Source organism: Chrysochloris asiatica, unplaced genomic scaffold, assembly GCF_000296735.1.
Source record: "Chrysochloris asiatica unplaced genomic scaffold, ChrAsi1.0 scaffold00007, whole genome shotgun sequence".
NCBI classification, from domain to species: Eukaryota; Metazoa; Chordata; class Mammalia; order Afrosoricida; family Chrysochloridae; genus Chrysochloris; species Chrysochloris asiatica.
The window spans coordinates 8,395,815-8,409,160 of record NW_006408525.1 but is presented as its reverse complement, the minus strand read 5'-3'; the positions used below and the strand labels follow the sequence as shown (position 1 = coordinate 8,409,160).

Genomic DNA, 13,346 nt, shown 5'->3' with positions numbered 1-13,346 from the left:
GTTATCCTGGTTTTTTTTTTTGGCTGATAGACTGAGAGATCAAATGTTACTTTCAGCTCTGAAAGCGTGACAATTTAAATTGTGACCTCAACATTTTCTTTTTAGCATTTTCAGCTGTCCCGGTAAGTCACACACAAGTGATGCAGATTCTAGAGCACTTGACCCTGCTTTCTGCCAGTGAACTCATACCATATGCAGAAGTGTTGACATCCAATATGAATCAGCTGTTGAATTCAGGAGCTCCACGGAGGATTCTTCAAACAGTCAATAAACTGTGGATGGTTCTTAATACTGTTATGCCTAGAAGGTAATTTCAGATGTAATAGATAAATGTCATAGAAAATGTAATAGATAAATGTGTAGCAGTGATAATACATAATAACCTAAACTTAATTGTTGGGAAGAATTTTTCACCAGACCTCTTAACATCAATAGTTTTTGAGTACTGGACTGTATAACTCTTTTTTGAAGGCTTCTAATTTAAAGAACTGCTATAATGTTATAGAAAAGAATAAAGCTTTATCTTAAGAAATAGAGAAAAATTCAAGTATTTCCAGTGGGTTCTCATTTATATTTGTTTGTGACTAATTGTGATATAGATCACTATTCTGTCTTGCATAATTGTAGTTGTAGTTTTCAAACTATGTGAAAATCACCTGGTGCGCTTTTAAAAAAACCTGATGCTCAATGAAAGCAACCCAGTGTTTGTCAGCTGCTGAGTGGATCAGCAAGTTGTTGTATATATGCATACGGTATTGGTGTTTTGTTGTTGTTAAATGCCATTGAGTCAATTCTGACTCGTAGCATCCCTGTACAGGGGTTCTGTGGAGCAGCTAGTGTGTTTGAACCGCTGACCTTGTGGTTCGCAGTCCAGTGCTGATCCTACAGTGCCACACCAGGAGTCCACATACAATATTACTCAGCCATAAAGAGAAATAGTTTGATGACTTCTACAACATAGATAAACCGTGAAACCTTTATGCTAAGGGAAATAAAAACAGAAGGGTAAGTATTGATGATCCCACTTAGATGAAATGTTTAGAATAGGCAAATGTATTCAGATGAAAGTAAAGTTAATGGTTACCAGAGGCTGAGGGCAGAAGGGAATGGAGAGTTAGTTTAAAAAAAAAGAGAAAGAAGAAATCCTAATGCCCAGGTTGTACCTCATGCCAGTTACTTCAGAATGCCCATGAGTGGGAGTAAGCCATCAGTGTTTTTTTAAATATACCACAGATGATTTCAGTGTGCATAAAAATTTGAGGACAGTGGGTTAATCGTTGTGTCTTTCATCAAAGGGCTGTTTGTTGGCTTATCGATTGTATCTGAGTCACCTGGGCAGCTCAGAAAAACAAAGAATACAAACAGGGCCTGATTAGCTGAGATTTTGATTCTGCGGGTCTGGGAATATTTGTATTTTTTAAATTTAATTTTTATTTAGAATTAGAATTTAAGTAACCATAGTGGTGCAGTGGTTAAAGTGGTTGCCTCCTAACAGAAAGGTTGGTAGTTCGAATCTACTAGCTACTCTGTGGAAGAAAGATGTAGCAACTTGCTTCGGTAAAGTTCTACAGCCTTTGTAACCCTGTGGAGCCATTCCACTCTGCCTAGTAGGATCTCATTGAGAATTCAGTCAGTGGTAATGGGTTTAGCTTTGTGTTTACTATTTCTTTTAAAGTTTTTATTTTGAATTGAGTGATAGTTTATAAGGATTGCATTCTGCAATATATATAAGGGAGACCATCAGCTTTACATTCATCCAATCGTATTTTCTTTCATTGCAATGACTGCAGTCCCCTCCGTGCATCATCATTCAATAGCGTTTACTTCTATTCCCTCTGTGTTTTTTTTGGGGGGAGGGAGAGGCGGGATGTACACTGAAGCACTCAGGCATACATAATCATTCACACAACCACCCCCCATCAAGTCACCAGCACACAGCCCCTCTCCTTCTATGAGTCTAGAGTCCCCAGCCACTCCGTGTCTCCATGTCATCGTCTCTGCCTCCATCTCTGGCATTGCTGCTTCTCTGGATAGGGTCTTTCCCTTGATGGTAGCTCTTTCCCTTGATGGTCGCAGGGTCCTCCACTCCTGGACTGCAAGATCAACCACTCCCCTCCTTTTTTACAAAACATCTGCCTTTACATTTGCCACAATTACAGTCACTCCTGATAACAGTTATTCACTATTGAGTTCAATAGTGAATAACTGTATGAGAGATGAAGTGTGGCCATCCTGGCTGTACTTCTTCTAACACATGATTTTTTGTTCTTCTGGCACTCCACGGGACTTTAAATATTCTCCAGCATTGTTACTCCAGTGCATCAATTCTTTCATAGTCTTCCTTATTCACTGTCCAACTTTCACATACATATGAAGCTATTAAAAATACCATGGTTTGGGTCAGGCACACTTTAGTCTCAAACTGACATCTTTGCTCTTGAACACTTTAAGAGGTCTTGTGCAGCAGATATGCCTAATGCAGTATGCTGTTTGTTTTCTTGGCTACTGCTTCCGTGAGTGTTGATGGTTGATATGAGCTAAATGAAATCTTTGACAACTTCAATCTTTTCTCCATTTATCTTGTTGTTGTTTATTGGTCACTGGTGAGGATTTTTGTTTTCTTTACATTGAGATGCAACACATACTGAAGGCTGCGGTTTCTAATCTTCATCAGAAAGTGTTTTAGGTGCTCTTTGCTTTAAGCCAGCAAGGTTGTATCGTCTGCATATCGCAGGTTGTTAATGAGTATTCCTCCAATCCTGATGTCATGTTTGTCTTCATATAATCCAGCTTCTTGGATAATGTGCTCAGCATACAGACTGAATAAGTATGATGAAAGAATACAAATCTGGCACACACCTTTCCTAATTTTAAACCATTCAGTATTCACTTCTTCTGTTCAAATGACTGTCTCTTGGGCTGTGTTCCTCAAGAACACAATGAAGTGTTCCGGAATACTCATTCTCCTCAACATTGTCCATAGTTTGTCATGATCCACACAATCAAAGACTTTGAGTAGTCAATAAAGCCAGGTAAACATCTTTCTGGTATTCTCTGCTTTCACCCAAGATCCATCTGACATCAGTGATGGTATCTCTCACTCTACGTTTTCTTACAAAGTCTGGCTTGAACCTTTGGCATTTAGTTCTCTGTGAAAGTATGTTTGCATCCGGTTTTGAATTATATTTAGCAAAATTTTGCTTATATTCGATATTCATGATATTGTGCAATGACTTCTGCATTCCATTGGGTCACCTCTCTTTGGAATAGGCAGAAATTTGCATCTCTTCCAGTCAGTTGGCCAGGTAGCTGTCTTGCAAATTTCTGGGGATAGGTGAGTGAGTGCCTTCAGTGACTCATCAGTTTGTTGAAAGATTTCAATTTGTATTCCATCAATTCTCGGTGCCTTGTTCTTTTTCAGTGTCTTCAATGCACATTGGACTTCTTCCTTCTGTATCTACCTCTTGAAATGGTTGTATGCTACCTCTTGAAATGGTTGATCATTGACCATTCCTTTTTGGTACAATGGCTCTCTGTATGCCTTCCATCTTCTTTTGATACTTTGTACATCATTCAATATTTTGCCCATAGTATCTTTCAGTACTTCAAGTTGAGGCATGAATGTTTTCTTCAGTTCCTTTTCCTTGGCTTGTGAATACTGTGTGTTCTTCCTTTTTGGTTTTCTAATTTCAGGTCTTTGCACATTTCCTTATAATATTTGACTTTGTTTTCTCAAGCTGACTTTTGAGATTGTTCTGTTCAGCTCTTTTACCTCCTCGTTTTCTTCCATTTGCTTTAGCATCTCGATGCAAGAGAACAATTTTCAGAGTCTCTTCTGACATCCATTTTGATCTTTTCTTTCTTTCTTGTCTTCTTAATGATGTTTTGCTTTCTTTCTCTATGATATTCTTGATGTCATCCCACAATTCTCCTGGACTTCGGTCTTTAGCGTTTGATGCATCAAATCTGTTTTTAAGAAGATCTGTAAATTCAGGTGGGATATGTTCAAGGTTGTATTTTGGCTCTTGTGGATTTATTTTAATTTTCTTCAGCTTTAGTATGAACTTGCGAGCAATTGATGGTCTGTTCCACAGCCTGCCCTGGCCTGTTTTGGCTGATGATATGGAGCTTTTCCACCGTCTCTTTCCACAAATGTAGTCAGTTTGATTTCTGTGTTTTCCACCTGGTTTGGTCCATGTGTATAGTTGTCTTTTGTGTTGTTTAAATACGTTGTTTGCAGTGAAGAAGTTATTGGTCTTGCAAAATTTTATCATGTGATCTCCAGCTTTGTTTCTCTTACCAAGAACTCATTTTCCAGCTGCTGATCCTTCCTGATTTTTTCAACTTTTATATTCCATTTACCAGTAATTATCAATATGCCTTGATTGCATGTTTCATCAATTTCAGACTGAAGCAGTTGGTACAATTCTTCAGTTTCATCCTCAATGGCTGTAGTGGTTGGTATGTAAATTTGAACAATAGGGGTATTACCTGATCTTCCCTGTTGTTGTGACATACTGTTGAGTTGGTTCCAAGCTGTAATGACTGATGAGCTTGAACCATCAACCTTGCAACTTTGCAGTCTGACGCATTAACCCACAGTGCCATACCAGGACTCCAGTCTTCCTTGTTGTTGTTGTTAAGTGCCGTCAAGTCGATTCCAACCCATAGCAACCCTGTAGAGGGTTTCTAAGGAGCAGCTGGTGAGCTTGAACCACCGACCTTGCAGTTTAAATGACTTTGCAGTCTGACGTATTAGCCCACAGCGCCACACCAGAGCTCCAGTCTTCCTTGTAGGTGTATGGATATTATCCTATCACACCGACAGCTGTTGTACTTCAAGACAGATCTTGAAATGTTCTTTTTGATGATGAATGCAATGCCATTCCTATTCAATTTGTCATTCCCGGCATAATAAACCATGTGGTTGTCAGATTAAAAATGGCCATTACCAGTCCATTTCAGCTCATATTAGTGCCTAGGATATCGATGTTTATGTGTTCGATTGCATTTTTGACAATGTTCAGTTTTCCTAGATTCATACTTTGTACATTCCATGTTCCGATTATTAATGGATGTTTACAGCTGATCTCTTCATTTTGAGTTGTGCCCCATCAGCAAATGTAGGTCCCAAGGGCTTTACTCCATTCGCATTATCATGGTCAACTCTACTTTGATGAGGCAGCTCTTCCCCAGTCGTATTTTGAGTGCCTTCCAATCTGAGGGGCTCGTCTTCTGGTACTACATCTGACAATATTCTGGTGCTCTTTGACATGCTTCAATATTCAGTATTCTGGTGCCCTCTGACATTATTCCACTGTAATTTGTAAGTTTTTCTGTGACTAAGTATTTGGAAGTAGCCCAACCCTCCTTCTTCCTAGCCTATTGACGTTTGGAAGCTCAGCTGAAACTATCCACCATTCGTGTACCCTTTGGTATTTAAAATACCAGTTGTGTAGCTTCTAGAATCACAGCAACACACAAGCCACCAAAGTATGAGAAACTGACAGAGGTGTTTCATTTACTTAGATTGTAAATTTATTACAAAGTAATAAATGTGCATAATTTAAGATACTATGTAGTACATGGGATTTCCTTTCCTATTTTAGACTCTAGCTTCCCAGAGACAATTATTTTCAATTATTTTAATTGATATTTATGCATCCTGCCACTATCTCTTTTGGAGCTCTGGTAGCGTAGTGATTATGAGTTGGGCTGCTATCCACAAGGTCAGCGGTTCAAATCTACCAGTCACTCTGTGGGAGAAAGATGAAGCTTCCTATTCCCGTAAAGATTTATAGCCTTAGAAACCCTATATAGGGGTTGCTATGAATTGGAACTGAATTGGTGGCACACAACCACCACCACCATCTCTTGATAACATACTTATACTGTGTTTACTGATTTTCCTATTTTAGAAATTCCTTGTTAACTTCCTCTTATATACTATGAATGTTTAGTACTCGTTCTTTCTTTTTTACTTTCATACATCGTCCCATGTTGTCTTCATTCCCCCAACATATAGTTCATCTTCCCTCATTTTTCCCAGTTTTTTTGTTAAATATTCAACATGTATGTTGTTATGACTCTACACATGTTATTTATTTTGAGCTATGTGATATCCTTTGTTTTCATCTTCTTTGTTGTACTACAAGGAGGCTTTGAAAAGTTTGTAGAAAACTTCCATTTTCTTTTTATTTTTCCACAAAAATTTTTAAGCCCCTTCTTACTGTTCCTTCTACTTCTTGTCCATCTCATTCATCGCTAACCTACATATTGAGGGGGAGTTTACTTGGCAGTGTAAGGCATGAGGTAACACTTTTTCTTGCGAACATTCCTTTCGGAGCTTTCCATTTTCATGTTACAGTCTGGGACATGTACAGCTGTCACCTTGGAATTGCCCTTGTTTCCTTTCTGCATTGCGTTCTTTGTATCTTTCTTGGTTTACTTCTTCATTGTACTGCATGAACCCACACTCAAATTGCTTCCTGAGAAGGGTGTCTGGGTAATTAATTTTTGTGATGTCTTCCATGAGTGATAAGCTTTCCTTATCCGCCTCATATGATTGATATTTAGTCTGGGTATAGCAATCTAGCTCGTTTTTACCCTCAGGTAGTTGATGGCATCATTCTACTATATTGTTGCTGTTGTTGTTAAGGGCCATCGAGTCGATTCCAGCCCATAGGGACCCTGTATATGGTTTCCGAGGAGTAGCTGCTGAGCTTGAACTGTCAACCTTGAAGTTCAAACCAACTTTGCAGTCCACATTAACCCACAGTGCCACACCAGGACTCTTCTACTGAATTGTTGTTGTTGTTGTTAAGTGCTATCGAATCGGTTCCGACCCTTAGTGACCCTGTATAGGGTTTCCTAGGAGTGACTGGTGAGCTTAAACCACCAACCTTGCAGTTCAAATGGCTTTGCAGTCCGGCGCATTAACCCACAGTGCCACACCAGGACTCCTCTACTAAATTAGCGCTCCCATTATTGCTATTGACCCCTCGTGTGATTCTATACTATAAGCACTGGACTGGTAATTGCATGGTCAGCAGTTCAAACCCACCATCATTCTCAGAAACTCTGTACAGTCTTACCATGTTTTGGTAGTGACTCTCCAGCACACAACGACATAATTGCTATTGAGTAATCTGTTGGTATCTCAATTTCTGATCCTTTATATGAAGTAACTTTCAAAAGTTCATTGGTAAATTCCATTATCTTTTTTTTTTTTTTAATGTTTTATTGTGAATTTTGAGGTAGTTTACATGGGAGAACATTAGCTTTACATTCATCCTATCATATATCGTTTCATTGCCATGATTACAATCCCCTCCATGTATCATTAAACAACCAAAGGGTATACCCTGCAAGCCTGCCCCTTGGTCATCAGCACACAGCATCTCTACCTCTCGATCTAGAGTCCCCAGCCACTCCATCTCTCCATGTCATCGTCTCTGCCTCCATCTCTGATGTCACTGCTTCTCTGGGTAGGGTCCCACTCTCCACTTCTCCCTTTATGGTCCCCAGGGACCTCTGCTCCTGGACTGTAAAGTCAACCACTTCCCTCCTTTTGCTACAAAACTTCTACTGTTACATTTCCAACCTTCACAGTCAGTCTTGATAGCAATTATTCACTATTGAACCACAAGAGTCCCATCCCCATCTCCTATCATCAGCCCTGCTCAGACATATTGGATGTTGTTGTTAGGTGCCATTGAGTCTGTACCAACTCATAGCGACATTATGCACAGCAGAAATAAACACTGCTTGATCCTGGGCCAACCTCACTATTGTTGCCAAGCTTGAGCCTATTGATGCTGCCACTTTGCCAATCCATCTCGCTGGGGGTCTTCCTCTTTTTCTCTGACCCTACATCTTACCAAACATGATATCCTTCTCCAGTGACTGGTTGCTCCTGACAATGTGTCCGAAGTATGAGAGGTGAAGTTTTGCTATCCTGGCCGCCAAGGGAGCACTCTGGCTGCACTTCTTCCAACACAGATCTTTTGGTTCTTTTGGCAGTCCATGGCACTTTCAATATTCTCCTCCAAAACCATAACTCAAAAGCATCAATTCTTCTATGATCTTCCTTAATCACTGTTCAGCTTTTGCATGCACATGAGGTCACTGAAAATACCATGGCTTGGGTCAGGCGCACCTTAGTCTTCAAGCTGACATCTTTGCTCTTCAGCACTTTCAAAAGGTCCTGTGCAACAAATTTGCCTAATGCAATACGTCGTTTGATTTCTCGACTGTGGCTTCCATGAGTGTTGATAGTTGATCCAAGAAGAATGAAGTCCTTGACAACTTCAATCTTTTCTCTGTTGATAAGAATGTTGTTTATTGTGCAAAATGAAGAGAAACAGCCCAGGACACTGGGCTTCCCTGTAGACGCATGGATATTATCCTATCCCAAACAGCGTTGTACCTCATGACTGATCTGGATATGTTCTTCTTGACAATGAATGCAATACCATTCCTCTTCAATTTGTCATTCCTGGCATAGTAAACCATGTGGTTGTCAGATTCAAAATGGCCAATACCAGTCCATTTCAGCTCACTAATGCCTAAGACATCGATCTTTATGCATTCCATTTCATTTTTGACAATTTCTAATTTTCCTAGATTCATACTTTGTACATTCTTGTTCCAATTATTAATGGATGTTTACAGCTGTTTCTCTTCATTTTGAGTTGTGGCCCATTAGCAAATGAAGGTCCTGTGGGCTTTTCTCCCACGGGCTATACTCCATTCGCGTCATCACGGTCAATTCTACTTTGAGGAGGCAGCTCTTCCCCTGTCACGTTTTGAGTGCCTAGCAACCTGAGCGGCTCATTTTCTGGCACTATATTTGACAGAGTTTCTCTGCTATTCATAAGGTTTTCAGTGACTAAATATTTGGAAATAGTTCGTCACTCCTTCTTCCTAGTCTGTCTTCATCTGGAAGCTCATCTGAAACCTGTCCACCATGGGTGACCCTGTTGTTATTTAAAATACCAGGGGCTTAGCTTTCAGAATCACAGCAATTCACACGCCACCACAGTATGACAAACTGACAGACAAGAGGTTGAGACAGTATTGGATACTACTCAGTAAATTCCATTATTTTTTCATTATATTCTTAAATCATCCTCATAAGTGTTCAGTTTTTTTTCCCCCTTTAAAGCTTTTTCTTTATATGTTTTCTGGAATTTTATGATGCTTTATTTTAGTGTGGGTGTTGGTGCTTTTTATTCATATTACTGGCCATTTGGTTGCCATTTTTAGTGTGGAATCTCCATTCCTAGAACATTGTTTTTGTGTTTGTTTTCTTTAATACTTTCTTCTCCTGTGTTTTCTTGAATTTTTGTAGTTATGATTTTAGACCTCTGATTATTATCTGATTATTTTTTGTATATATTTTGACTTTTGACATGGTTTCAAAAATATATGGATATTTCCTTTCTCTTATCTCCTGACCTTTCCTTTGAATAATAAAAAAACAACAACTATTGTTAATTGCCAAGAGTTCTTTCTTTTCTGAATGTCTTAAAATGCTTGTGATTCTTCTTTCATGGACAAATATTCTGTTCTCTAAGGCTCTTGGTGTGGCGCTATAGGATAAGCAATGGACTGTGAACCACAAGTTTGGTGGTTCAAATCTACTAGTTGGTTGTTGGAAACTGTGTAGATGTCACTTTGAGTTGGAACCAACTCTACAGCACTTAGCAACAACGACAAGGACATTAATAATAGTTTTTTTTTCTTAAGCTCTTTTCTAATCCTTACATCCTTTTTCTTTTGAGTTCCCTTTTCTGTGTTTATATATTTTAACTGTTTCAAAGTAGTAACTTTATCTAAAGTTTGATCTTTAGCTTTTGGCTGTTATTTGAGTGGTACAAGCTTTGTTTGTAAAGTAGTACTGGTAAGCTCCTGGCTTCACTAAGATCGGGCAATCTCAATAGTCCTCAGTAGTTCTGATGCGCGTTTTTGTGGTCTGTTACTTTCTAATATCTAATCTCAAGTTGAGATTTTATGATGAGAAGTATAGAGTAATGACTGATGTTTATATGGCTATGTATAGTGTCAGAGTATCTTGGTATGTATTATTTCATTTCTAAAAACTAAATTATTCCTATTTTACAAATGAGGAAATAGTTCAGAGGGGTAAGTGACTTACTCAGGCTTTAATTAAAATTTTTATTTTATAACTCATGATTAGTCTATCGTTAACTGAAAATTTTGAAACTACTTTGTATTTACTATTTTATCCTTATTTTTTAAAGACAAATTACCATGTTAGACTTAATGTCGTTTTTAAATTTCCACAGTTCATTCACACCTTTTCTCTGCACTGTATCCTGAATACATCTTTTTTCTAAGATTGAAAGGACTGGATAACAACAGGAAATTTGTTTCAGTTTTAATAGAGCTGTTCGTGAACATTTGATTGTTTTCTCATCAGGCTGTGGGTTATGACAGTGAATGCATTGCAACCTTCAATAAAGTTTGTGCGGCAACAAAAGTATATTCAAAATGACCTGATGATAGACCCACTCATTGTCCTAAGGTGTGATCAGAGGGTTCACAGGTACGTGCTGTTTGAGTTTCATTCTTACTACGCAGCTATGCTTTGGAGAATCAAAACGAACTGAAGAAATTCACTCTAAACTTTTATCTTACTGGTCTTGCACGTAGCTGGCAGTATGACTTATTGGGGTGTTTTTTTTGTGGTTTAGATCTAGCTTGATATCTGATATGTGAGTAATAAAATCTAGTCTTTGAGAAATGCTATCATCCTTGGTATTGGCAAACAGCGGTAGTGACTGTTGTCACTTTCAGGGTCAAGACCAGAGTAGACTGTTGTTTTTCTGCTAAGCATCATAGAAAAAGAGCTTTAAAAATATTGGTCCATTCTAAATCATTCCATGTATTAAAACAGCAACCATTTTTACATCCTTCACTGTGACATTAGTGATTTCACATTGTGCTGTAATCCTTGCCATTTGCTGAATTTAACCAATACCCATCAAGTGACTTCGTCTCAAAAGGCACAGTTACTTAATTCAAGTAATTAATAATTAAATTTCTAGTTTCTGTATTAAGCAATGGACTCCTGGTGTGGTGGTGTAAGATAAGCACTAGACTGCGAACCACAAAGTCAGTGGTTCAAGCCCACCAGTTGCTTCTCGGAAACAGGCAGGGTCACTATGAGTTGCTATAGACTTGACCGTACTTAACAACAAATTTTAAGCAGTAAACAGCCCCGGTTAGTGTAGTGTGTTATGAGTTGGGCTGCTAACCCTGTACAGGTTTGCTGTGAATCGGAACTGATTCCATGACATATAACCACAGCTATCACCATCATATTAAACTATCAGAGTTGAGAGTTTTGGTTTTGAAGTAGTTATCATATACACAGGGAAATATAAAAAACTTAATAATAAGGTTTTGTGCAGGTAAAATAGTATAGTTAGTGAATACTAATAAAAGTTTAGATAAGATGTATAGATGATAAGACCTGAGTAATATTTTTAAAAAGATGGAGACAGGATTTAGATGAACAGATATTACATGGAGGGCTAGGAATTAAACAAGATATTTTGGGGTAAAGAGCAAAAGTGTAAAAGCCAAAAAGAAAAAGATTTGGAGCAGAGTGTTAATTTAAGAAAACACACCAGACTTTACAGATAATTTAGGAAGAGAGATTTTTGAGCAAGATAGGTTAGAAAGGAAAGAAATTGGAGTCAGGAAAACTCACCAGGACCCTTCTCTGCATATACGAGGTTTGTGGTCGTTAAGTGCCATTGAGTCGCTTCCAACTCATAGCGACCCTGTATACAGGCTTCAAAAAATTCATGGAAAAATGGAATTGAAAGTTAATGGAATCTTTCTACGAACTTTTAAATTTATTTTTTATTTTGTTAACTTTTTATTGGAATTGAGTGAACGTTATCAGGCAAGAGCATCAGCTTTACGTTCAATAACTTACATGCTTTGTTTCATCTCAGTGACTATAATCTCTTCCTTGCAACAACAGTTATCTCACTTTCTCCCTGTGTCTTCTCTTTTACATCTTAAATTTCACAATGAACATCTAAATGTCCTAAGGGCATATTCTGCAAGCCAGTCTCTTGCGCCCCCCCCCTCCCCCAACACACACACAGCCTTACTCAGTCCCTGGGTCTAGAGCTCACAGCTGTTCTATCTCACCATGCTATCCCCTCTGCCACCATATCTGCTGTTGCTGTTTTTCCAAGTAGGATGCCACACGCCACTCATGCTCTTCCTTCTTACTGGTCCTAGAATCCTCTGTTACTGGATGATTAACTACTCCCTCCTTTTAGCTACACATCTTCTGCAATTATAGTTGTGACTATTGCAATTAATCCTGTTAACAGTAGCTCACATTTGAATCATAAAATCCTACCACCATCATCCATCCCCTTTCACCAGATCCATCTGACGAAGAGGAAAAGTATTCATTGGGGACTCTACACTACCCACCTTGTTCTGAACGTAAGCACACTCATGAAAACTTAGAAGCCAGTCACTTCGTGTCTTTATAGCCCCCCCCCCTATTTTTGATAGTCAGTCTCTAGATTGCCCATCCCTATCCACTCAGTGTCCTGAAGAAATGTCCTTGATCTGAAGAATCCTTCCATTCCAGTTGAAATTTTGAGCAGCTTTATCCATAGGCAAAGGTCCAGTTCATCAAATTGTAGCCATTTACACTTGCTCACAGAATCAAGCATCTTTATCTTCATCTGGTCAAGTTTTGGTCAGCTAGCCATCTAAACTCATCTTTCTCCCGTGGAACAGCTGGTAGTTTCAAACTGCTGAGTTTAAGATTCACAGCCCAATTTGTAATCACTACGCTACCAGAGCTCCTGTAAAGATTTGCAGCCTCGGAAACCATGTACAGGGTCGCTATGAGTTGGTTCCAACTCCGTGGCACATAACCACCACCACCAGCCATCTAAGCTAGGTAAAATGGCTACTAGCTGCATGTTTGGGAGTTCATGTATGCCTCCCTGCATTTCAGAGCAGCTGGCTGCTTCACTGTCAGCTCTAGCCCCAGCGGCTAGACCAGTATCCATGGGTCAGGAGTTTACACATCTCTCTAAACAGACCAGCCAGGCTTTCCTCTTCTCTTTCTCATCTCAAGGGCAACAAGTATCCATGGAACTTGTCAAAGTCAGCCCATGTCTTCAGTGCTGCATTTCCCCCACTTCCATTCACTAGCAAGCATACTAGACTGCTTGTGGGTTCCCTTTAAGTTTCAGCACAAAAGGGTTTTCCCTGATGCTCTGATTCTCACCTTTATGCCTTCAAAGCAAACAACTTGCTTGATGTTCAGACAGCCA

The 13,346-nt window shown here is 39.1% G+C and overlaps 1 protein-coding gene across 1 annotated transcript in view; it reads left to right on the top strand.

Moving 5' to 3' along the window:
• The window catches only part of INTS2 (integrator complex subunit 2), a 66,396-nt gene that overhangs the window by 41,894 nt on the left and 11,156 nt on the right, over positions 1-13,346 (top strand). The window contains exons 18-19 of the mRNA XM_006832361.1: positions 106-307; positions 10,445-10,570. Of these exons, the coding sequence (XP_006832424.1) occupies positions 106-307; positions 10,445-10,570 (328 nt within the window). The remainder of the gene's footprint in view (positions 1-105; positions 308-10,444; positions 10,571-13,346) is intronic.